A 26,180-nucleotide genomic window follows, 5' to 3' on the forward strand; every position below is an offset into this window, starting at 1 on the left:
CTTCTAGTTTCTGGAGCGGTGACATCCTCCACTTCCTCCTTCACAAGGTGGGAGGGGGGCGTCAGAATTATGAGGGAGGGACATCAATCCTTTTCCCAACGTCACCCTTTTCCTCTCTGAACTCCCAGTGGCCCAACACCAGATTGGGGGTGAGGTGGAAGGGGAGCTCCCTCCGGGCAGGTCCTGGGTACTTACCCAGCAGGACCCCCCACACTCACACCATTCTTGGTACTCCTGGGAAGAGTCCCCTACCCACAGCGGGTCTAGGATCCCCTGGCTCAGACTGCGCTTCTGCACCTGCCTTGAGACACACCTGACAGGTAGATGGGCGCTGTCCAAATCCACAGAGGATCCTGGCAGGATCCAGTCTGGCAGTTAGGCCACCTGGCCAGGCAAGTCTGGGGGAAGGGCCCATGACTTCCTTCTCCCCGCATCAAGGTTGTCGATTACCCCTTGAAACTGGGACCCGGGGGCCACCCCAGCCGGCTCCCATCTGCAGTCAGTAACGTTCGGACTCGGCAGGGCGAAGCCCGGGCTGTCTGGCGGCCTCCGCTGGGATCTCAGTCCAACCCGGACCCAGCCGCAGCGCCCAGTCGGGGAGGAGGAGCCCCCTCCTCCAACTCCAGCCCAGAGCCTACCACCCCAGGACGTGGAATGGCGGGGCCAGCTGAACCAGGAATCTGCGGCGGCCGCCCACTGGACTGGAGGCCGAGGGGCTGGGGAAGGGTCCTGCGGGGGGACCCCTCCGCTCGCCGCCCCCCAGCTCCGGGATCCGGAGGCGCTGGGGGCGGGGAGGGCAGCCAGCAGATCAGCCGCGGCCGAAGGGCGGGACGCGCGCGGCCGGGGACTCTCACCTGAAATTGGGAGGCGACGCGATGTGCAGCCCCAGGAACGGGGAGGCGGCGGGCGGGGACGCGGCCCCCCCGCCCAGGCCGCCGCTCTCTCGCTCCGCCATTCCCGGGCGCAGCCCTGGCCATCCGGGCGGAGCGCGGCGCGAGGAGGCGGCGGCGGCGGCGAAGGAGGCGGAGGCGCGGCGAGGAGGCCGCCGCCGCCGCGGGGCTCGGGCAGGGGCGGGCGCGGCGGGCGCACCTGCGCAGGGCAGGGCGCGGTTCCGTACCGCGCACGGCTCGCGGCCCGGCGAGAGCGCCCGCGCGCGCCCCCGGGCCCGGCCGGAGTCTCGAGGCCCCGCCCCGCCCCCCGGCACGGCGCTCTCCGAGGTGCTGAAGCCGCGGCCGCTGCTTCGCCCCGCCTCGCCCAGCCCACACTCTACCTGAGGCGGACCCTCCTCAGAGCCCCCGGTCGCCCGTGTGGGCTTTGCCCCAAGGGGTGGACCTAGAGCCCGGGTACCAGGAAACTAAAGGGCGGACCCTGGTGCCCAAGTGCATCTTTGGCCCTCCAACAGCGGAGACAAAGGCGGGAGGGAATGTGAGGGTCGCAGAAGCCGGAGAAAGCATGGGGCCTGCCGGTGGACTCCAAGAGCAGACAGGTCTGGAGCCCTGGGGTGCGAATTCACAGCCTGGCTCCCAAGTGGATAGGCGATAGGGCCCTGCATTGGCGACTTCACACCCCTGGGGCTTGGTTTTCTCATCTGTGAAATGGGGACAATAACGATCTCTCTCATTGGCTGTTGTGAAGACGAGGCATAATAGAAACGTGTTATCACTGGGAACTGGGAACAGCCTGTTTCCTGAACTGGGCCCCAGGCGTCACCTCATTCTTGTCCTACTTTGAGAGGACCCTGCAAGGATTCTCCCTAGAGGATGCAGCCTAAAAGTTGACCCAAACAGCTACCAGTGTTGGCCTGTGCCCTCCTCTTAGCTTCTCAGCCTCTCAGAGCCTCTTCCTTCTCAGTACCTCGGTTGCATTTCTTGCACCCAGACACCTCAGAACTTCTCTCTCACATTTTAAGACCTGGAACCTTCATCTCGTCCCCACTGTTACTTCTTGGGATACCTCTGGTGGTTGTTCTCTCCACCTTACCAGGTGTAGCTTTGGTTTCTTCCTAATCTCTCATCAGAGGCCAAGCGTGGGCCTTCAGGGCTCTGTGCTCGGGATTAGATTCTCTTACAGAGCGGGGATTGCCAGGGCCAGGGTCCCAGCGTTCGTGGATCCTAAGGTCTCTAGCCTGTTTATTAGCCATTGCAGACAACTGCAGAGACGCTGATCTCCCCCAGCCTGGTACAAAGGGGCAGGGCATACTTTCATGGCTTGTGGGGTCCTATTTGCAAATAGGATCTTGACTGTCAGCTGATGATGCTGGCTCCTTTTCCTTCCACGTAGTGCCCAGCAAGGAGCTGGAGGCACCCTCCCTGCAGTAAGCAACCCCTGCTCCAGCCCCAAGAAGCTCCAGCACCTGGAGCTCACCCTGGCTGCCTCTCCTCTTCCTGCCACTGAGGCCTGGAAAGATGGTCACTTCACTTTCCTGCTACTTTGTACTTTGGCTCAGGCCCCTCACACTAGCCATTTGCTGCCATGTCTTTTCCTCCCAGGAAATCACTGTGGCTAACAAGAGTGTGTGCTCAGGAGGTGTGTGCAAAGAGGAATCTCCCTCCTCCAGAACCTTTTACTCAAGAACAAAGGTATCTTAGTTCCCAGGACCAAGCCACAGCCACATGGGGAGCTGGGAGAAGGGAGCGAAGGCCAGCAAGAGCCTCAGAGCAGATGTAGAATGGGGTCAAGTTTTTCCCTTCTCCCTCTGTGCAGTGTGTGGTTCCCCATGGCACTCCTCGGCCAGATGGCATGAGACGCAGCCAGCATCCAGGGCCGGGGCTGGGCTGCGGCCCACCTCCAGCACGCCATCTGAGCATGCCCCTCACTGCACGGCTGTTGCTGAGCCACTGCACAGAGGTGAAGGGTGGACTGGGGGGGTGGGGCCCATGGGCCATTGCGGGGGAGCACTCAGGAACCTCGTCCTAAGCCCTGGGTGCTCTGCACAGCTCCTAGCAAGCTCCAGTGGGACCTCCCTGGGAGCCATGGTGGTGCTGCTTAAGCCTCACTCAGATCCAACAGCACCAACCTCCACTCCCAGGCCTCCCCCAAGATTGACCACGGCACGGCTTTACTGACAGGATCAGACATTTATAAAACAAGGGAATATTCACAAACTGCAGGAGAAACACACCTTCCCAGCAACAGGAAACCTCTGTAAAGTGCACTCTTCCTGTGACCACCTCTTCCCCACGCTGGCCCTGAGACAGGGTTTAGAGCTTCACTCTGTGGCCATCCTCACGGCCACCTGGGTAAGGAGGAGATGAGAAGCCACCATGGAGCTCCAGGCCCCTGAGAGGCTGTCCTGGAGTGGGCCAGCATGCCAGGACTGGCGGAGGAGTAGGGGACGTGGTCTTGACAAGTGTGGCACCTTAGGGAAGAGCCACAGCAAACAGGCAGGAACGGGAACTGTCCCGACGGGTGAAGTGCGGCTAGGTAACTACTGAACGCGCCCTTCGCCCTGGACCTTCTGCTTTCGGACCACCCTCCAAGCCCGCTCTCTCCTGGCAGTGGGCCGCAGCTCTTTCCTCCTGGCTGGGGCTGAGGGAACAGGAAGCTCTGAAAACACCGTCACCTGTGCTGTTTCCCCCATGTGATGACAGGACATTTTAGTGAGGGTGACACGCATACAACAGTTGGACTCTAAAGGCAGCTCTCTGGCTGAGAAAACCTGAGGACATCTCAGGAAGAAGCCTGTCAGTCAGTGTGCTGGACAGCTCTAGGAGACAGGAACCTGGCCCAGGGACAGAGGACAGTCAGGACCAGGGCCAAGGGAGCTAACAACATTGAGGCTACGAAAGGTCACAGGGGAGGTAGAAGAAAGGGCCCAGAGGCCAGCTTAATGTTTCATGTGAAAACAAAAATCCTAACAGGAACTAGCCTTTCAGCTTTGTGCACACGCGCGCGCGCACACACACACACACACACACACACACACCACACTTTGTGGCTCAAGTGCAGGCCACGGGGTGGAAGGAAGACTTGCTCTAGGTGACCACACAGTCCTGCTTTCCATTGCTTGCCTCAACACAGGCCTTGGTGGTGGGCAGAGGGGTGGGAGCCGGCGCTCCTGGAATGTGAGGCTCGCTCGGCTTCTCTGGTCAAACCTCCCCTGCTGCTTCTGGATGGTATGCTGGGTGTGAGCTCTACTTGTACTTCTGCCAGCTGCCTGGCAGTGCCCACCTCTCAGTCCCTTGTCTTTAGAGCCCAGCTAGTGGGACAGCTGGCCAGTTCAGAGCAGGCCCTGGAAACCTAAGAACCAAGACCAGCCAAATTCCCTGGCTGGCGTCCGCTGTCCTCCCTGGAGCACCTGGTGCCTTGGAGTGTGGCCAGAGGAGCCCAGGAGCCTTAAGCCCCCTGGACCTGGTCTCCTGCTGAGGGACTGATTCTGACCCTGGCCCCTGCACAGCTCTTGGTAGAGGCTGAGGCTGGCTCTCATCTTCTGGGGAAGGAACAGTGAGAAATGGGACTCTAGCCCTGACCTTGGCTCCTAAGTCCTGAAAAGGCAGATATGCGTCTGGAGCTGCCATCTCCACGCTGGACGCACCACGTCAGCCAGGCGCACTCCCATACAATGGTGGGAACTTTCCAGATCTGTCTACAACTTGTGCTCAGTTCTGGGTACCCAGAAAATTTTAGAATAAGAAACCAGGCCAGGGCTAAATCTGCACAGCACCCGTCAGCTTCAGCCCGTCCAGTCACCAGCCTCAGAGTTGAGAACCCAGCAGGACTCTGGCTGCCAAGAATCCCATGCTTTGGACAAGTGCCAACTATGTGGACCCCCTGCCCCTCAGTCCGATGTGAGGAGGGAGTGGGTGTGGGGAGGCAGTTGCCAGAGTTCTAGCTGGGGTCCTACCACTGTGTTCTACTGGACAAGGCAGGGGACATGCCAGGAGGGGTCTTGGTGGGGGTCAAGGCTATGGACACCTTGGGCCTCATGTCTGGAGACCAGGAAGCTGCCTGTGCTCGTGGTGAGGGGAGTTCCAGGGCCTCCCAGCCCAGGCGGCATTCAGGATCTCGAGTGGAAACAGATGCATGCACACGCAGACGGCACACCACTCCTTCCTCAGCACACACGCACACACACGTCCCCTCCGTCTCCCACGGTGACCGGCTTCTCTGTAGGTTGCACTCTGTGGCCGTGGTGGCTGCTTGGGCACCCGGGCTTTGCTCAGGGAGCAGAGGCTCGGCAGCTGGAAGAGAAAAACAAGTGCAAAAGGGCAGTCAGTCAGGAGGCTGCTCAGCTGCTTAGCCACACAAGCTCCTCTGGGGACACTGATGGGGAAGAGACCAAAGAGTGAGCTGCATGGGCCATAGTACCTGGGGACAGGTTGTTGCTGGGAAGCAATGGGGGCAACTAAATACTCTCCCTCTGAAGTACAAGTATAGGACAAGTTCTTGCCTGCAGATGTCCACCCAGGGCTGAGGGCAACAGAGGACAAGGCTATGCAACTCCTTGGAAGCCTGAACTGACACTAGTTCAGCTATGACAAGGCACGGCAGCTGGTGCCAGAGACAGAGAATCAGAAAACACTGGCTCAAAAAGAAGCCACTGGGAGGCTGGGGTTGTGGCTCAGTGGTCAAGTGCTTGCCTAGCATATGTGAGGCACTGGGTTCAATTCTCAGCACCACATAAAAAAAAAAATAAAGATATCGTGTCCATCTACACCAAAAAAAAAAAGCCACTGGGACCAGCAAAGATAAACATATAAACATATATATATATATATATATTTTTTGGGGGGATCGGGCAATACTGGGGACTGAACCCAAGGTGCTTTACCACCCTTAAGCTACATCCCCAGCCATTTTTCTTTTCTTTTTTTTCCTTTTTTTGAAACAGGGTCTCACTAAGTTGTGCAGGCTGGCCTTGAACTGTGATCCTCCTGTCTCCTAAATTGCTGGGACTACAGGTGTGTGCCACCTTGCCCAGCTGGGACCAGAAATTCTGAAGAATAAGGCAAGGGCTCGATTTAGAATCTGCAGGTGAAAAATTTTCCATGTATAGATGAAGGAGCCCTGGCACAGGGCTGGAAGGTGGCGGGGAGTGGCGGGGGCAGGAAGGGACAGGAGACACAGCATGACTCATTTTAAAGATTTATAACATCCCAAATCTGGGGCAGAGAAAAGAAAGGGCCTCATCTCTGATAACAGAGAACAGGGTGCGCCCAGCATGTCAGCTGCTGTTTAATAGGTTTAGTGTGTCTGAGAATCTAGAGAGACAAGTAGCGTTGGTTGCGGAGAGCTTCCCAGGCGAAGCGCTGGAGAGGCGGCTGCTACTCAGCAGCCCGCCCAGCCTCCTGCGAGTCAGGCGCCACACACTTGTGCCAAGACTGAGCTGCACGCCCCCGCTTATATGCTGAAGTTGTAACCCCCAGTACCTCACAATATGATTTTATTTGAAGACAGTCTTTTCTCTTCTTTTTAATATTTATTTTCTAGTTGTAGTTGGATGCAATACCTTTATTTTATTTATTTTTATGTGGTGCTGAGGATGGAACCCAGGGCCTTGCACAGGCGAGGCAAGCGCTCTACTGCTGAGCCCCAGCCCCAGCCCAGAGTCTTTTCATTTTTATTTTATTTTTTGGTATTGGGGATCAAACCCAGGGTGCTCAACCACTAATCTATATCTGCAGCCCTTTTGTTTTTTATTTTGAGACAGGGTCTCACTAACTTGTGATCCTCTTGCCTCAGTCTACAAAATTGCTGGGATGAACAGGCAGGTGGCACCAGGCCCAATGCAGACAGGGTCTTTAAGAGGCAATTAAGTCAAAAGGAGGAGACTCAGATGACCCCTAATTTTAATATGCCTGGTGTCCTTATAGGACGAGAAAATGGAGACCTGGACAGTATAGAGGGAAACCACGTGAAATCACAGGCTGAAGGTCATCTACAAGCCAAAGAGAGACACCATGATCTTGAACTTCTAGCCTCCAGAACTCTAAGAGGATACGTTTCTGTGGTTGGGGCCACCTGGTCCCTGGTGCCATGTTATGGCAGCCCTTCCAGAGTCATACAACTTGCCACCCCATGAACTCTAAAGATGCTGCCTTTACTTATTTATTTATTTCCAGGGCTGAGGACCAAACTCAGGGCCTTGTGTGTGCTAGGCAAGTGCTCTGCACTGAGCTACAACCCCAGCCCCTCTTGCTTTTATTTTTATAGATGAGAAAACTGAAACCAGAGAGGATAAGTAACTTGCCCAAGAAAAGAGCATTCATAAATGACAGAGCCAAGGCAGGAATCACAGGTTATTCTGATTCCAAAACCTTTATGTTTTAACAGTAAGTCATTTCTATGTTATTGAATTACTTATTAAGACTTGTAGAGAATGATAACAAGAAATTCAAACGGTAGCATGAAGATTAACATCCAAACAGCATAAATTGAGGTTAGGATGTTTTCAGAAAAGGGAAACTGCTCTTAAAAGTCAGATGTTGGAGATATGAATCCTCACTCAGCCCGCCAGCACATGGAATCCTTTTAGGGCCACACGCTGAAGCTGAAGCAGATCTGATCTGGATGGTGGTGATCCATCTAGAAGCCGGCAGATGAAGAGCACAGCAGAGTGGGTCATTTTTAAAATGTGTGTTATTCCAACACTTCTTCCTGTTAGGCTTGTACTGTAATAGCCATACTTTCCCATTACAAAGTAGTAAATTTGTTCCTAAGGTGTTTGTATGATTTACTGAAACATGCTGATCGGAGTGTACATTCTAGACTCCAGGTCTCTGCCCTGCCGTTCAGTCAAAGCCATGAGTATTCTTCTGAACCAGAATAAATTCATGATTGGAGAACACCCCACAGTGGGCCCTCCATGCCCAACACACCCACTTCTGTTTGTTCTCCCCCTTCAGGGCTGGGGAAGATGAGGGCTTGAAGATTCCATAGGCGGGAGGTACTCTGGGGTCCTGGACCCTTCAGGAGCCTAACAATAGGCTTAAGGGGCAGTCGATGAGGATCCTGGAGTTAAGGGCACATTTTAAAAATTACTTTTTAAGGTGCCATGTGCTGTTTTGATCCCTGTGAACACTGTGCATGACTTCCACCAGGCTTAATACAGCCATCTGCTCAAACATGCCTCATTCCTTCACGGACAAACACTCCAGCTCCTCTCTCCCAGCTGTGCGGAGTGCACAGTGCATACTGTCGCCTACAGTCGCCAGCAGTGCCCCTGCACAGAGACATCTCCCCTCGCCCTGTGACCCAGCCCCAGGACACCATGGCAGCCTCTCCTCGCACCTCCCCACCTGGTCACCTCCAGACTACTCTCAACTTCCATGAGATCAATCTTAAAAGAAAAAAAGGAAACAAAATCCCAGCTCTGAGATCATTCGCACCGTCTTGCTGACCTGGCTTCTATCACTTCACACAAATATCTCCAGTTCCATCCTTGTTGTCACAGATGACAGGACTTTGGTCCTTTTCCTTTTTCGATACTGGGATTGAACCTGAAGTGCTTAACCACCAAGCCACATCTCCAGCCCCCTTTTTATTTTTGAGACAGGGTTTTGCCAAGTTGCTTAGGGTCTTGCTAAGTTGCTGAGGTTGGCCTTAAACTTGCAATCCTCCTGCCCCAGCCTCCAGAGTTGCAGGGCTTACAGGCATGTGCCACCATGCTCAGCTGGATTTCATTCTCTTTTGTGGCTGAAGAGTACTCCAGCATGCATGTGTGCCACATTCACACGCTTTGGTGCACATGAACCTGTGCAGTGTTCTGGGGAGAGGCTCCATCCTCCATCAGAATCTCCAAAGGCAGGGGATTCACAAAGGGTTTAGGAGCCAGTTTTACCTTAGAGGAATGGGGTGAGATGCAGTGATAACACAGAACACTTAGTTTGGAGCAGTTCGTGAAGGGCAGTGCCAGTGGGTGGGCCTCAGATAAGCCCCAGTCACCCAGGCCCTCTACAGCGGGTTTACAGCCACTGTCACAGGATACCAGCTTACTCTTGTCTACCAAGTGAGGCAAAGGTCTCTTCAACAGGTTCCTCTAGCTGCTCACTTAGCAGAGGACTGTGACCTTGTTCTTAAGCTAGGACACACGTCGGCAGAAAGGAGCTGAGGAGACCAAATGAGGCCCCCCTGGTGTCAGCGGCGGCTGGGCTGTGGGAGATTGGGTCTGCAGCCTTAACAAGTCCCCATGTTCCCTTCTCCACACTGTGTGGGGGAAGCACAGTGCCCAAGAGCAAAGACAGGCAGAGGGTTGCTCCCCAGCCCCCAAGTCAGGACCAGGGAAGTAAAGAGATGGGGTGGTCGGAGCAGACACAGGCTGCTGCTCTCAGCTCAGTCTCCACTCATCAACCACACCTGTACCCTTCCAGCACCGCACAAGTCATATTGAACAGACAAGGGACACCTGTCAGTCAGCGACTACATTTTAAGTGCCAGGGAAAGTGCTAGGGACACTGAGGTCCCTCTCATTTTCAGGAACTGAAAAGTGAGACAATGTGTGTGAAGTCACACAGTCAGGGAGTAGCAGGACTGGCTGGCATGTGGCCGCAGGCTTGAGTCAGAGCCCTCAACACTTATGGAAGCCACGCTGCCTCCACGTCCACGTTTCCAGACCACCAGTGCCTGTCCCACGCGAGGGGGAGGACACAACGAAACAAGTGTCAAGACGACAGCAAGGATTGCGAGTACTCAGGTTTTACTCAACCAAGCCCAGGGGCTGACCTCGCAGGCCAGGGAGGGCAGGAGGGTTCCATGGCCGTGAACCCTCTGTACGCAGAGGGCACGATTCCAACACAGGGGCAGCGAACATGCGAGACACTCTCCGTAGGGTAGGTCAGCTGGGGCAGTGAGAGGAGTCCAGGCACAACGGGAGCTGACGGACTGCCGGGTGGTGGCTGTGAACTGAACTAAAGGCAGCGCGTCCACTGGTGTGGATCTGAAGCAGGCGTGGAATCCCGGGCGGCAGACCTGTTTTTCCACAGTATCAGTTTAAAATTGTAAAGTCCATCTTGTGCGCCGTCACTCCACAACCACAAAGCTACATAGTGCAGGGTGACGAGCCCCTGAAAGGTTCAGGATGAAGCCCTCAGCTTGCTAAAGAATGACTGGTGACACCTTAAACCTGAAGCACCTCAGAAAGTTTCGGATCCAGCCCAAAGTCACACAACCAAAAGCGGCACAGCAAGTGGGGAGGAAGGGTAAGATACTGCATGAACTTGAGCCCCAGAGCCTCCGTCTGTGGCCGATTCAGGACAGGGTGCTAGCTCTGACTGAACTAACAGGAGCACAATCAAAGCCACCCTGAGAAGCACGTGCAGATGATCCTGCAATTTCATCTGCACGGTGCACTTGACTTATGCAAAGCCTGTGCATGGATGGCTTTTCATCCCCCCCATGTATACACAGTGAGCAGGGCAGCTGATGGGAGGCCTCCCTGCCACTCCACAGATGATGATGCTACCCCTGTGCAGGCCCAGGCTCTGCAGAGACAGGTGCATCTTCTCTCAGGGGGTCCTGGAGGGAGGTCTGCTCTTGTTGACATCCTCTTGGCTCTAACTCCTACCTTCCCTGGCCTCACTTGCCCAGTGAGTCACCAATTACGAACACGGTGAGCCTCAAGAAGCAGCCCCTGAAACCCCAGGAGGCTGACACACGATGTCCTGGACTCAGGGCAAGAGATGGGGCTTACTCTGCACCTGTGATGCCATCACTTGGCTGCCTCTCACCCACCTACTTCTCTGCAGGGCCCAATCTAGTGGGTTGTCTCCCCAAAATGCCAGTTAAATCATCCCTGTTCCACAGGCTTCCTCACTCCTAGAGAGTCCCCCAAGGGACCCATATGCCAGACCTCATGGCCCTTTAGGATTAGACCCAACTATGACCTTAAGTTCCTCTAAAGGCAATAACCTAATAATATCCATCATAACAAGAATGACCATTTGCTGTGGGCTAAGAGCCGGCCCTGGGCTAAGCATTCTGTACATGCATCTGTTCTTCCCAGCTAAGCTGGATTCTGCTCAGGGTATCATAGGTCTGGTCCAGACAGTGGGTCATGACTGGTCTAAGACAGTGGTTCTCAAAGTGCAGTCCCTAGAACAACAACCCTCAGATCACAAAACTGCAATCTTTCCTGTGTCCCAACCTTTACTTTCTATTTTCTTCTCCAACTTCGATTTTTCTTCATAGCACTTACAATCTTTCTCTGTCCTTCTACTGTCTGTCTTCTCCCACTAATACGCACCCCGGGGAGGGCCTGTCAGTCGGGTTCTCTGCCACACCTCCACTGCCTAGAACGTGTCTTATGAGTGGGAATACATGGACATTGTTAATTGGATAAATGAGAACGATTATCCCTGCCGTCCTTCTGTCTCCTGCCATGAAGAGGTACCAATGGCTGCAGCTGGAGCAGCCATCTGGGGACCCCTAAGCAATGGTCAATAGAATCTCTGACTCTGCCATTGTGGTGCCACCAAACACAAACTAGCAAGACCCATCCCTGGACTTTTCATTAGGTGAGAAGAATATACCCTAGTTGTTTGTACCAGAGATTGAACCAAGGGGTGCTTAACCACTGAGCCACATCCCCAGCTCTATGTTATTTTTTAAAATTTAGAGCCAGGGTCTCACTAAGTTGCTGAGGTTGGCTTTGAACTCCCAATCCTCTTGCTTTTAGCCTCCCAAATTGCTGGGATTATAGGAGTAAGCCACTGTGCCTGGTTACCCCTAGTTGATGTAGCCACTTGACTGGGTTTTGTACATGTGGATGCAAGTACAGGTCTTACATCCCTCACTAAGATGCTTGAGATCAGAAATATTTTGGATTTTCAGAGGGTTTTTTTTTTCCAGAATATTTGCATAGACTTTACTGACTGAGCATCACTAATCTGAGAATCTGAAATCTAAAATGCTCTAAAATTCAAAACTTTTGACCATTATGTTGGTGCTCAAACAGTTTTAGATTAAAAAAAACCCAAAAACTTAGATTTCAGAGCATTTTGGATCTTAGAATCTGGGGTTCGGGATTCTAATGGGTCTCAGCCCCATACATTCCTAACTGACACACATACCAGGAGCACTCTCACACTGAGCTACACCCCAGCCCTTCCTATTTCTTATTTTGAGACAGGGTCTTGCTAAGTTGCCCAGGCTGGGCTTGAACCTGCCGTCCTGCTGCCTCAGTCTTTGGAGTAGCTGGGATCCCAGGCAGGTGCCACCTCACCTTGCTTATTTATACTCCTTTTCTAAGCACTGCTGAGATGCCATGGATGGACACCATACCACATTTTTATGCCTCTCCTTCCTCATACATCTGCTGGCAACAATGCCACGCTGAGTTAGATGCCACCAGTTTACTGAGCAGCCATACCCCAGACATTAGACTTCTGTTCTTTGACCTTGCCTGAAAATCAGAGCATGGGCCTGGAAAGTTCCAGACTTACAATAGGGACAGGATTCTGCTGGTAGGCAGTCCCAAGAATAAGACAGCACAATCTGCCTATTAGCGGTGACTACATTAAACAGCCCGGGAAAGGTAGAGGGTACAAGCATCAAATGCCACTGTCTCACTGAGCACACAGACCTACACATTCATACTAGATGGCCCCTGTGTGTCCCCAAGGTGAGAGGGATGTGGAAAAAAGAACCAAACAGCCCCACTGAGGAAATATCCCTCCAATCTACTGATGCAGTCATGGCATCTAACGAACAGCGACTCAGAGGACGGTGATTTGTATTTATTTCCCTGAGAAAAGCATAAAAGGCTCTTCCTGCTTTGGGAAGGAAGAGAGTTTTTTTTTTTTTTTTTTTTTTTTTAATGACATTCAAGAAGCTTCCAGAAAAGATGAGCGCTGACTGACAAGTGCAGAGCTGAAGCCACTGGGAGGAAGGTGAGAAGGGAGGAGTGGTGGTGACTGGAGAGGCTGGTCCCTTGTCCTCAGGTGGGGCTAGGCTGGGTGGTGCTGCCCTGCCCTCTCCTGTCTTCTGGAGGCCAGTGCTGCCCTCCGCTGGCCTGCCTTCAGAACACAGCCTGCTGGGACGGGGGCTGGGGAGCCTCCCCAACACTCCCAGGGCCACTTCACTGCTTCACATCTGGCTCTGTGTTCTTCTTGTTGGACTTGACTCACTTTTTTTTTTTTTTAATACCTTTACTTATTTTTATGTGGTGCTGAGGATCGAACCCAGTGCCTCACACACAAGCGCTCTACCACTGAGCCACATGAACTCACTTTTAACATGTAGAAAGCATCAAAAAGACCCCCAAACCAATCAACCAATAGGCCTTCCCTTCTCTTTAGCTGGCAAACAAAGCAAATGGCTTCAACTTTTAAATTTCCTTTTCAATTTTAGAAGGTATGAAAGTCAGTGTGGAGGGACTGCAAGCTGAAATCTCACACACCCCGCAGTCCCCTGCCAGACTGCACCTCACTGCTTCACCTCCAGCCGACAGACAGGGTTTTTCCAACCAAGCCCCACCTCTCTCCCAAGGATGACTCCAGGCTGCTGTCACTCACTCTCAGGCGTCCTTGCTTGGCAGCTCTGGGGTGGGCAACTCTGCCACCCTTGCCCGTTTGCTGAGTTCTTCGCCAGGTGGCTCCTCAGCTGCTTCCAGCTTGCGTTTGGGGGATGCTGGGCCACTGGGTAGTGGTCTGGGGCCTGTGGGGAAGCATGTTAAAGGGTCACAGAGACGACCTACAGCCAAGATGACCCCGGCCTATGCAGCAGCAGCTCTTTGGCCACAGGGAGCCCGCCACAAACTGCTCCTCAGACCTTCTCTTCAGCAGTGACCTTGCCTGGAGATTTCTGAGAACACGGCCAGGGCTGCTGGCAGCAGAGCCAGCTTCCTGCCCCCAAATCCCATGGGTCCCAGGCTAAAGATGGATTTGGCCTGTCTAATGTCCCTGTTCTGAAGGTAAGGCACTACCCCTGTCACCCTGGGTCTCCCAGAACAGAGATGAGCAGGACTCCAACCCACGGTGCGGCCTGGCTGGGCAGACTGGACAAACCCCTGGAGATCTGTCAGCTCCACATCACTACCTTTGACCCGAAGCCCAAGGTTCAGGATGCAGCACGCTCTCTTTCTCACTGTCACCTCTAGTCTGCACACCTGTCACCTCCTGTCTGCACGCCTGTTGGCACCTCCTTCCTTACTTCGATGTACTCCTGCCTGTCCCACACTCTCTGCTCCCATGCAGCAGCCAGAAGAGCTTCTAAAACTTTGGTGGGGGCTGGGGTGTGGCTCAGTGGCACAGCACGTGGCCAGCATGCATGAGGCCCTGGATTCAATCCCCAGCTCCCCGCTCCCCCAAAAAAATACCTTAAAAAGTGGAACCATGCCTCACCCTGTTGCTCCCCTGAGAGTGACATGGAGCCTCTAGATCCTGCTACACCTTGTCCCCAGCTCATTCTAGCTCCTCATGCATGACACACTACCACTCTGGCCTTCTCCTGTTCCTTGAGTGGGCTTGATTCCTGTTTCTGGGCCTTTTCTTGCTATTCCCTTTGCCTAGAATGTTCTTTTCCCCAGTTTTTGGAAAAGCTGACTTCTGCTCATCACATAGTAATCAACCACTGCTCAAAAATGTGTTCCCTGACTGCTCCCAGCAAAGGGACCCAAGGAACCCTTTGCTCCCCAGCCCTCTCCATCAGCCACTCAGTTGGACTTTCCTCAAAAGCCCTTGTTACCTGAAAGGATTTTACTTGGTTCCCTTACTACCTGTCTGCCCAGGGGGAATATGAGCTCCCCCAGGCAAGGACTCATTTTGGCTTCAGCCCTGAAGACTGAAATGGTAGCACAGGCGACAGGAGGCCACAAGCCAGCTCTGCTACTCACCTGTGCTGCTGATGCTACCAGCCTGGCTGGAGCCAGGCTCTGCCACAGGGTGGCTAAGGTCTTCCACACAGGAAGGGACAGATGCCAGTAGACCTAGGGGAGAGGCAGCGACGTAATCAGAATGCAGCCCTGTGAAGTATAGAAGTTCAGGGCAAGAGAAACGAGGGGTGGGGAGGGCAGGACTGTGTCGCCAAGGCTCCATGGCTTCCCACTGCCTCACTACTACCCAGGGAGGCCTGATCCAGCCCAGCCTGTAGAGACCTGTGCCCCAGGAAGTCAGGTCAGCTCCACAGCCTGAAAGACCGCACTCGCACTCCCTTGGCAAGCACCGGAAGTCCCCCTCTATGGGTCTCAGGGCCTACAGTGCTGTCCTTCCCTCAGCTAGGAAATGGTGGAGGCGGGGAGGATGGGAGTGCTCCTTACAGAGTCCCCGGTAGCGCGAGAGCTGCTGGTAGATCTGCTTCATTCTCTCGATGTTGAGCCGGCTGGTCTCTGCATGGTTGACGATGGGCCGTGGGTAGTCCACGCCAATGATGCACTTGGCTGCCTTCTGAATGGACTCTGGGGCGTTCCAGGGCTCATAGATGTATCGAGAAGGGAAGCCTTTCAATTTGGGAAGGTACCGCCTGGAACATACAGCAGATGACCTGTCAGCACACCTAGGCCTTCCTCCAGAGGGCCACAGGCATCCCATCCCAGAAGGAAGCCACAATGGCCAGATCAGAGCCTGGTCTGCAGCCTCACCTGATGTAGTCTCCACTCGGGTCAGTGCGGCGGCCAAAGCCCACAGGGCAATAGCAGTGGAAGAACTGTTGGAAGAATGCACTGCAGGAGAGCCACATCCAGCTGCCCGCGTTTACACTGAAGTCTGCATCCAGGAGCAGCTCGTCAAACACCTAGGTGAGGTGGGGAGACAATCAGCTTCCTTTGGCACCTACTGCCAGTGTCCTCCCCAAGTCACCACAGTGTCCCAAGGAGCCAAAGCCTTTCTGCTGAGGGCAGGCCATGGAGGATTTGGAGGGGATCTTCTGGTCCCAGAGATCCCACACCATCCCGCAGCCCAGAAAGGGGCTGCCCTTTGTTGGGCCTGATCAGAGGGTATGGGCCGGCTTCTGCTGAGAGGGCACTCACCCGGACCCCGCTCTCCCAGCTGACCCAGAGGTCCCCGCGGGTGAGGAAGCAGGCCACAGCGTGCCGGGCCAGATGGTGGATCCAGCCCTCCTGCCTCAGTTGGGTCATGATGGCGTCAATCCAGGGGAAGCCTGTCTTGCCCTCGGCCCACTTGGCCAGGGCCTCGGGGTTGCGGTCCCAGGGGATCTGGATGCAGATGGGGTTCCCCTCCATGCGATCAAACCTGGGGTTGTTGGTGGCTGCTGTGTAGAAGAACTCTCGCCACAGGAGTTGCCCAAACAGGGAGAGGGGAGGTGTGCTGTTCTTCTTAACCTGAGGGGCAGGGTGCCACATGAATATACCTTGCCCAGATTTTAGCTTTGGTCACTGGGTCTCTCTCACAAAGGAACCTATAGACCCCCAAATTTGGTGGCTCCAAATCCCCTGGACATGCAGAGGGCCTATCCCCTAGAAGTGACCCAGTGTGCCTACGGAGTCCACACCCAGCCCCACTTGCTGGCCCACTGCTCTGAGCAAAGGCTGGGTGCAGCTCGTGGCACAGGGCTTGCCTGGCATGCACCAGGCCCTGGGCTTGATCCTTGCACACCAAAAAACAAACAAACAAACAACAATAAAAAGACACTGAAGAGAGCTGGCAGGGAGAGGGACACTGCTGCAGGAATTCAACTACCAAGACTTAGCCACGATCCTTGTCCTCAGAGTGCCCGGTTTGGCTCCACTTTCTGAAAGGTTGAAGGTTTTTTTTTTTTTTTTTTTTTTTGTATCAGCACGCATAAAAGCTCTCAGTCTAGATTTTGGTTCTATAAGCTATATGACGGCCTAGGTCTGAGGTCATGAGGGAATTAGGGAATTCGACCTCCTCGCAAATAGATTTTCCGACAATCACAAGACAATCCATCAAACTGGCAAAGCTACTCTGTGCCACAATATCTTGATATTGGGAAGGATGGGGAAATAACATTGAAAAAAACTGTGGACACAGGTGGGCATGGTGGTACCCACCTGGAATCCAGCTACTTGAGAGACAGAAGCAAGAGGGTCACAAGTTCAAGGTCACCTTGGGCAACTTAGTGAGACCTTGTTTCAAAATAAAAAGACCTGTGGGATGCAACTAAGTGGTATTATACTTGCCCAGCAGGTATGAGACCTTGAGTTCAATCCCTAGTACTGTTAAAAAAAAATGCAGGGGCTGGGATTGTGGCTCAGCAGTAGAGCGCTCTCCTAGCATGGTTCAATCCTCAGAACCACATAAAAATAAAGGCATTGGGTTATGACCATCTACACCTAAATATATATATATATATATATATATATATATATATATATATATATATATAATATATGAAAAAAAAAGAAAAGAAAAAAAATGTAGACACAGGATGAGTGAGGAAAATGAAGGCTAAAGACACTGTCCTCTTAGAAATGCTTTAACAGGGTCATGTCCCTCTTGCCCTTGTGGCATGGCTCTGTATGCAGCCCCTCCAGGCGATTCCCCCAATCACACTTATCATTCCTGGATTCCCCTCTAAATGCTCTGGCCACGGCCCCAGGGACAGCGGCTGCACCTTACTGTTTACATCTGGCTTCAGCCTCATACTCCCCACTTCCCACCTAGGACCTTGCCCCCACCCACCTGCTGCCAGTGACTCTGCCCCCTCTAGGGTCACACCCTGAGGCCTGCTTTTCAGCCTGTTCTCCTACACCACAGGAAAATCTGGGCTCATCGGGATCAGTGACTCAGCGTGTGCTCCCTCTGCCATCTCTTGAAAATCAACTCTTCCCAGCTCCCTGGACCGTGCACCTCCGGGACCCATAACCTAGCCCCTGTCTAGGGCTGGAGAGGGAGGGATCCTTTTCAGGGTGATTGGCAGGCCCAGAAAACTGTGATCCATCTGGCTACAAGTGGGGGAGGGGGTGTCACCCTCACTGTGCACTCACCTTTTTATACAGGTCCCACAGGCGGTAGTAGAAGAGGCGGCAGGACAGGCAACCGAAGCGCAGGTAGGGGCTGAGGCCTGTGGGGCTGGCCAGCAGGGAGTTGGCATTCATTCGAGGTCTTTCATAGTTGGCAACCCAGGCCTGCAGCAGACAGGGGAGGTGACAAAAAGAAGAGTCACAGAAGTTAAAGACAGGGGCCCCGGATGGTAGTTCTGCCTAAGGTCAAACAATAGAAAGCCACTCCTTCACGCCCGGTGACTGTGGGTGGAACGCCACCGTGCCAAGCAGGGTGCCCATGTGCTTGCCCCTGACTTTCCTACTTAACTTGTGGTAAGACTGCAAATGAGTTTTTCAGTCCTTAGCTGATGATCTACTAAATAAGAACAAAATTCCCCATCGCTGGGGATGAAATAAAACGAGATATGAAAATGAATTCTGAAAGCCCTGAACAAGCTATAATTATATAGAAGAAAGAAAGAAACAGTTTCTACTTTACGGAACTCACTCACTCAGCTCCTGCTCTAGTCACCAGGGGCCCAAGGCTGTTGCTGCTGTGTCACAAACACCTAGGGACTTCTCACCACTGTTCTGTTCAGGGAAGGAAGAAACTCTCAACCCACTTCGGAGACCAACAGAGTCATTCCCTCCTGGGTTCATTTGTCATGTACTATTGGTCTTGTCTTTTTCATCAATAGCCACTGGCTCACAAGGTTGAGGCAGGAGTATTGCAAGTTCAAGGTCAGCCTTAGAACTTGGCAACCTGTCTCAAAAACAATAACAACAACAACAACAAAACAAAGCCACTGTGCTAGTGCTTTATTTCCTAACTCACTGTCTGTCCCCTGTGTCCTCTCACCTGACCTTAACCATTCTCTGGGCAGCATTTACCATTACCTTCTTCTGAAGATGAGGAAACTAGGCTCCTGCGGGTTCTGTGACTCTTGGGGTTACAGAGAGGATAAGAAACATGGAGGGGCTGGGGGTGTGGCTCGGTGGTAGAGCACTTGCCCAGCATGTGCAAGGCCCTGGGTTCAATCCCCAGCACTAAAAAACAAACAAAAATGAACAAACAAATAACAAACCCAACAAAAAACAGAGACAGGGCTGGAAAGAGCCTGGGCCTCTGACGACAGATCCCGGTCTCTTTCCATCACAGCTGGTAACTGCTTTGCTCTCAACTCCTGACACCTTTCCTTCTCTCTATGACGGCTGTTTCACAAACCTGACCTCCTGAGACCTCCCAGACCACACTTCCCCACCACCCTTCAGCAGATGACCTTCTTGCCTTATGATAAAAACAAGGGAAGCCATCAGGTGGGATGCACCTCATCTTTCGGCTACTGAGTTTCCGGGTTCACCTGCATACCCCCCTCATGCTGCCCAAGGTCAAGGCCTCCACTTGGCTCTGCAGCCCTCCCCTCTTCCTTCTCTTGCATGGCCACCCTCTCTTCTTTTTCTAGAACACTGGAAAAATGATTTCATGTTTCTTATTTCAAAACAAACCAAGTACAAAGGACTTCTGGTATCCTGAGGACTCCACACTAGGCTCCCCCTCTTCCCCACCCACGCCTCCTTTCTAATCCATGGCTGGCTTCAGGCTCCCCTGTCTACCACACTGGCATCCACAGTCTCCTGGGATTTCCACGCCACTGAATTCTGAAGGCATTTTCTGTGCTTGTAATTTTGGACCTCTGGGCAGCACTGCACCCTGCTGTCTGCTCCGGTCTCATTTCCTCTCTTCCTTGAGCTTCGGTGCCTCCACACACGCCTGGGTGCCTTCCCGCTAGCAGGCTGCCCTGGGTCTTTCCTAGGCTTGGCCTGCCCTACCTGCCCCTATGTGTGAGCAGTTGGGCTCTGTCCTAGTCCGCAGGTTCCATGGCTCCCAACAGCTTCTCTGTGCAGACAATCACCATGTCTGCGGCTCTAGCCACATGGCTTCATCCAGCTGCTTTGAAGGTAACATGCTCTTCTTTAAATCCATCCTTCCACCAGCCTCCCCTATCTGAGAAAATGCACTGTGACCACCTAGTTGCCCTGACTGACCATCGCCTTTGACCAGCCCCTAACCAGGTCTTGCAATTCTACCACTCACTTCTCCAATTCATCCTCTTCTTTCTATTCTCTACTGGAATCAATCTGTTCGGGTAAGATCATATCTAGACTGCACACTGGTGACAGCCAGTGACGGGCCTCCCTGTGTCTACTTTGGGTCCCTCTGTCTTAAACACACCTAAAGCACACCCACGCCCGGCTCACCTCTGGCCCTCTGCCGGAGGCACCGCACTCTCTCCAGCCTTGAGCCTCCTCGCCTGAGCCTGCCCTCCCACCTTGGCTCGCTTAGCGCCATCTCCTTCAGGTTTCAACCTCAGCACATCTAACGGGTGTTTCTGCCCACACAGGCCCTGACTGCCCGGCACCCCAACCTGCGGCTTTCTTTTTTTTAATATATATATTTTTATGTGGTGCTGAGGATCGAACCTAGTGCCCCTCACACATGCTGGGCAAGCACTCTACGCATGCACTCTACAACTGAGCCCTGCCCCAGCCCTCATCTTTTTCTTTTAAATGAAAGGTAGACATGGAAACGCACACAAATATGTGGCATTGTGGCTTAACAAATTATTCTGAGGAAATACCCAGGTAGCCACCACCAAATTCAAGAAACAGGACTTTGCCAGTCACCCCAGGAGTCGATTCATATGCTCACTCCAGTGCAGTCCCCCTCCCAACAAGGGACACTGCCCCAATTTTCTTTTTGTGCCAGGGATTGAACTCAGGGGCACTTGACCACTGAGCCACATCCCCAGCCCTATTTTGCATTTTTATTTAGAGACAGGGTCTCACTGAGTTGCTTAGCATCTCGCCATTGCTGAGGCTGGTTTTGAACTTGTGATCCTCCGGTCCCAGCCTCCCAAGCCACTGGGATCATGTGCCACCACCATACCTGGCCCAACTTTCATAATCATTTCCTTTTTTTTTTTTTTTTTTTTTTTGGCACAGGGGATTTAACCCAGGGCTTTACTACTAAGCTACATCTTTAGCCCTTTTTTATTTTTGAGACAGGGTCTCAATAAATTGCTTAGGGCCTTGCTAAACTGTGGAGACTGGCCTTGAACTTTTGATCTCCTGCCTTAGCTTCCTGAGTTGCTGGGGATTACAGGCATGCCACCACACCCAGCTGTTTCCTGCATTTTTCAAAAGTTTATTTTATTTGTTTATTTATTTTTTTAAATATTTATTTTTTAGTTGTAGTTGGACACAATATCTTTATTTATTTATTTTTATGTGATGCTGAGGATCAAACCCAGGGCCTTGCACATGCTAGGCGAATGCTCTGCTGCTGAGCCACAATCCCGGCCCCAATTTATTATTTTTTAAAAAATATTTTTGTAGTTGTAGATGGACAGCATGCCTTTGTTTGTTTATTTATATGTGGTGCTGGGGATTGAACCCAGTGCCTCACACGTGCTCGGCAAGCACTCTACCACTGAGCTACAGCCCCAGCCTTCTGCATTTCTGAAATGCTTCCATTTTTCTACTTTTGCAAAGCATGATTGGGAGGAAGGGCTTTTTCCTTTCAGCTACTCTTTGCGTTTTTAAGTAGCTGCTTTTTTTCACCTGCACACGCATCCCTAGGTGCCACAGTTTAGTTCAGGCCACTAAAATTTCTTTTAATTCGTTTAAATTTCTTTTAATCTATACTTCCTGTCATCTTTCTTTTCCTCCCCCCCCCTTTTTTTTTTGGTACTGGGGATTGAAACCAGGGGCACTTAAATATATTTTATTTAGAGAAGAGTCTCACTGAGTTAGGGCCTCACTAAGTGCTGAGCCTGGCTTTGAACTCCCAATCCTCCTGCCCCAGCCTCCTGAGCTGCTGGAATTACAGGTGTGCCATCCTGCCCAGCTCCTATCCATTTTTCTGTGGAAGAACCCAGCCACTGGACTTGTGAGATTCTGGGCAGGACTTTGGTGACTATGCACACATGCAGTTCACCATACCTCTCTGTGTAGGGGCTGCAAACCAGTGGCTGGTCCCAGAGACTGGAGTGAGCTTGAGTTGATCCTCTAGGAAGTCTAAGGGGGCACATAATGCCCATCTGTCTCTCTTTACTGTGCCCAGTGTGTCATTATAGGTGTTGCAAAGTGGTGGTATTCTAATTCTATCATCCCACTTTCATTTTATGATCAGGATTCTTTTACAGAGAGATGCTTACCCTCATCTACTATTGACTAACAGAGAGGTGAAGATCATAGTTTGTCTTTTTTTCCTTCCTTTCTTGCCTCCCTTTTTTGGTAACAGCATGTAATCTTCTTGTGGAGAACTGGCCTTCCCTAATCTTAGGGCCACGGGTAAAGCAGAGCCACGTCCACTTTCTACCTCTGGGAGTGGGTTCACGATGCGAATCTTGCTAGAGAAAGCACCCATCCCTGGCCACAGTGATTTAAGGTCTCACAGCACAACCCAGATCAATGGAAATACTCGCTGGAACTTTTCCTGAAGCTTTTAGAAAAGAGCATAATAATTAATAATTATTATGTTAGTAATTAAATGGAAAATGGGCTGGGTGGTCACCTTTGCCACTTCTCTGTCTGAGAATAAAATGATACATGGGAAAGCAGAGCTAGGAGATGGATAACGCCTTCCTAATAGCATTCTCTGGACACAAAAATCAGCTGTGCCTGAAGGCTATACCTTAGACTCCTGGTTATGTGACTCCTGATTTTCAAAAGCAAGTTGCAAACAAGAACTGACTGATGTAATTCTTCTGTTCTTTGCTCTCACGATCCTCCTAGGAACCTCTCCTGTTCTAATCGTCAGGACATCTGTAATTCCCTGTTTAATGATCAACTCCATGGAGACAGACTCCTGCCTGTCTTGTTTGGCAGTCTTTCTAGAAACTAGCACAACCTGGCATGATGAGCTGGTCACTTCACATTTGGGGGGCTAATGTATTTAAGGTAAGCCTCCTGGACGGGTTCAACTCCTGTTCACACAGTGCCTTCTGTTCTCCCAGATTTATAGGACAAATAATGTCCTCTGGCTACCATTGGGTCTGAATGGGTCCCTGATATGAGGTCCCGTGACAGACAGGGTCTCTATGGGTGTGTGTAAAATGAATCCTGACTTGGTGACCTGAGGGGCAAGTCCTCTACAAAACACTTCCAAGGTGAAAAGAACCATGATCCATAGGGTCACAGGTTAGCTAGACTAGCTCTTTACTTTTTAAAGTCTTATTCTATTCTGCCATCCCATTTATGATCTCTGTCCTCTGCCCTTGGGCTCAATTTCTGTCTTTAAACCAAGCCCAAGAATCTCTGGTTACATCTCTTGCTGTAGACAGAGAAAGCAGATCCCCTCACAGCCTTGGACATCAGGTCTCGACTTTCAAGTCTGGTGGGCTTAGTTTTGGCCCCAGCTGATAGAAGCACCAAGACAGGAATATCAAGTTTGCCGGGCTCAGTGGGGCTGAGGCCACAGCACAGCATTCCCATGGGCTGGGAGCTCACTGTCCTCTAGCAGGCCTTCCCCAGCCTCCGTTATGACCATCTGGCTGCTGGGAAAAATGACCTTCCATCTGAGCAGGGAGAGAAAAAAGTTGGAACTTTAGGGGCCCAGTCTACAAACCAGCTTCAAGAAAGGAGCTAGGAGCTGACCGTTCTCAGTGGGGAGGACCTTCTCTGCCCCTCTGGTCACAGGCTGGTGGGGACTGTGGGACACTGTTGAGAGGTGTCCTAGGGCCTCAGCCTCTTTTGTTTTTCCTGCTAATCTTCACTGCCCTGAGATGTGGGCGCTCTGGGTCTGAGCAAATGGACATCAAAGCCCTGGAAGAGACCCAGCCATAGACAGGGTACATAACACATAGGAATGAATCTTACAGACTTTACTGACTGGATACCCTCCTACTAAGGGGAAGCTGCCCACAGGAGGCAGGCAGGCAATCTGGCATGAGCTTTATGAGCACCTAGACCAATATCTCACTCTATGACTTTTTGTATGACCTCAGGCAAATTACTTCGCGTCTCTAAGCCTCAGTTTCATAATCTACACAATGGAGAGCCTAATACCTACCCAGTAGGGCTGCTGGAAAGACTGAAGGAAATAATGTAAGCAGGTGCTTAACCCAGAAATGTTCAGCCCAGTGACCGGCACAGGTGGAGGTAAGGAGTCTCCAGTGGCAGCTGCTGACTTTGCTGCTGCTGTTATTTTTGCCATAAGGATGGTTGTGTTTTGTTTCATTTCCATTTTGCAACCAATTGGAGCTAAGAGGCACTAAGGGACATGAATGTGACCCATATCCCCTGCAGCATGGGCAGCAGTTCTGTGGCTCAGAAACGGGGCCATACCTTCCGTTCCAAGTGCTTATCCAGGCGGGCCAGAGCTTCTGTCTCTCCTCCTTGCCACACAGCTGGGCCAAGTCCTTCAGTGGGGAACCCTATAGGAGGCACAGATAAAGGCTAGAGGTTAAGTCATTTCAGAAGCAGCTCAGTTTTGACCCTGTTTGGTTCTTAAAGCTCTCTGAGAACTAGAGCGCAGTTCTTGTTCTTGGTGCTACTGGAACTGAGACAGCCCTTAAAGTTTTAGCGTTTTCTGGGTCATCCTGGTTCTCTTCCCACTATCACTATTTCCTCCTTTCTCTTGCCCTCCCCATTCCAGCCCCTATCATTCCAGGCAGGTGACAATGATCCCGGACGTCTTGCTCTTTTAGATTAGCTGGCAGTGATTGTGGTTTTCAGGTGAGAAAGGCTTACATTGTTCAGACTGAAAGATGGTGTGGGGTATGGGAGGAAGGGTGGAGTCAGTACCCAAGACAATATTAGTCTCATCCTGGTCTTGAGAAGCCTGCTGAAAGCCAATCCCAGACTGCACCTACACTGCCGGAAAGAGGAGCACACACACGGAGGTATGAGCTAGAAACAGAGCTCATGGGCACGAGCACCAGAAAAACAAGACATGCTCAAAAATCCACAGTGGTTCTCTACACCGGGTACGGCGGGCGGTACTCGCCTGTAGTCCCAGCAGCTCGGGAGGCTGAGGCAGGAGGACTATGAGTTCAAAGCCATCCTCAGCAAAAGTGAGGCGCTAAGTAACTCAGTGAGCCCCTGTCTCTAAATAAAACACAAAATAGGGCTGGGGATGTGGCTCAGTGGCTGAGTGCCCCTGAGTTCAATCCCTGGGACCACCATCCCACCCAACCCCCGCCCAAAAAAAAAAAAAAAACAGTGGCACGGGGGAAATAGTGGTTATTACTTCACCTTGATGGTTTTGTATCTGTTAAACTTTCTATAGTAACATATGTTACTTCCACAAAGAAAAAAACACCCCAACAAGTCACTTCCCACAACAGGAAAGAGCAGCGGCCAGAGAGGCTGGGCGGGACGTGCGCACCTAGCTCCTCCAGGGAGGGCACGCCGTAGGTGTCGTCGTGGTCCTCCTGGATCTCAGCCCTGCAGCTCTCCATCTGCTGGCTGCTCACCGCACCCACTGGCTTCTTGGGCAGCTCCATGCGGCTGATGATAGCCTGGAAGCGCTTGTAGGTAAGGGGCGGCTTCTGCCCATTCAGCTCGATGATCCTGGGGAGCCCAAAGCACACCTGGCATCACCCACAGAGCCCTTGGTTTGGGGTCCCACCTACCCAAAAAAGAACCAGACCCTGAAGACTTTGAGGACGCTTTCGTCATCTGCGCACAGGTCCCACCCGAGTGGAAAGGAGGCAAGGGAGGCTGCGTCTCCATTTTACCGAGAGGGAAACTGAAGCCCAGAGAGCTGGAGCAGGTGCCTCAGGCAATGGAGCAAGGCAGGGCCAAAGCTGGGACTCAGTTCCAGGTTCCCTGGTGTCCACACGGAGCTGCCTAGAGACAGAGACTGACCATACCTCTCTAATCACAGAAGAGCCCCACTCGCCTCCCGGGACCTGGCCTTTCTGACTGGGCCAGGGACCTCTCTCCCTCCTCCAGCATGAGGAAGCTCCTTAAGAGCTGTAAACATATTTCATTGTTGAAATACTCTCCTCCTTTTAGCCCCGTGCACTCGAGTAGAGGGCAAGGCCGGCCGATCCTCCCTGAATCAGGGACAGGGCTGGAGTAAACAGAGACAGCTGATGCTTAAAGAGTTTCACAGTTTACAAAGTGTTTTCCATGAGCAGGGGACATGACTGCACTCATGAAAGAAGGAAAAATATTAGAGGGCGAGGAAGAGAAGGGAGGCTGTTTACATAAGGATAAACTGAAATGGTTCGCAGCCAGATTCCTGGGGCTCTTTTGGCCAAAGAAGCAGCTTATGCAAGACCCACAGGTGGGGCGAGTTTATTTCTCAGTTTGTCCTCTGTGCTCTCCCTCCATTAAC

General features: G+C 52.2%; 1 protein-coding gene across 3 annotated transcripts in view; it reads right to left on the reverse strand.

The window, feature by feature from the left end:
• Positions 1 to 3,057: 3,057 nt before the first annotated feature.
• Positions 3,058 to 26,180, reverse strand: part of Cry2 (cryptochrome circadian regulator 2) — a 34,412-nt gene continuing 11,289 nt past the window's right edge. Inside the window, exons 4-12 of one of the 3 annotated variants that reach the window (XM_027936578.2) lie at positions 25,224 to 25,408; positions 24,182 to 24,270; positions 17,837 to 17,977; positions 15,899 to 16,210; positions 15,512 to 15,663; positions 15,191 to 15,393; positions 14,768 to 14,860; positions 13,449 to 13,590; positions 3,058 to 5,180 (exon numbers count right to left, since the gene is read on the reverse strand). In XM_027936578.2, the coding sequence (XP_027792379.1) occupies positions 13,451 to 13,590; positions 14,768 to 14,860; positions 15,191 to 15,393; positions 15,512 to 15,663; positions 15,899 to 16,210; positions 17,837 to 17,977; positions 24,182 to 24,270; positions 25,224 to 25,408 (1,315 nt within the window). In that variant the 3' untranslated portion in view covers positions 3,058 to 5,180; positions 13,449 to 13,450. Of the gene's footprint in view, positions 5,181 to 9,702; positions 9,907 to 13,410; positions 13,591 to 14,767; positions 14,861 to 15,190; positions 15,394 to 15,511; positions 15,664 to 15,898; positions 16,211 to 17,836; positions 17,978 to 24,181; positions 24,271 to 25,223; positions 25,409 to 26,180 lie in introns of those variants that run through there. The other 2 variants (XM_027936579.2, XM_071616278.1) reach the window with 2 other exon arrangements.

Source organism: Marmota flaviventris, chromosome 9 (assembly GCF_047511675.1).
Source record: "Marmota flaviventris isolate mMarFla1 chromosome 9, mMarFla1.hap1, whole genome shotgun sequence".
NCBI classification, from domain to species: Eukaryota; Metazoa; Chordata; class Mammalia; order Rodentia; family Sciuridae; genus Marmota; species Marmota flaviventris.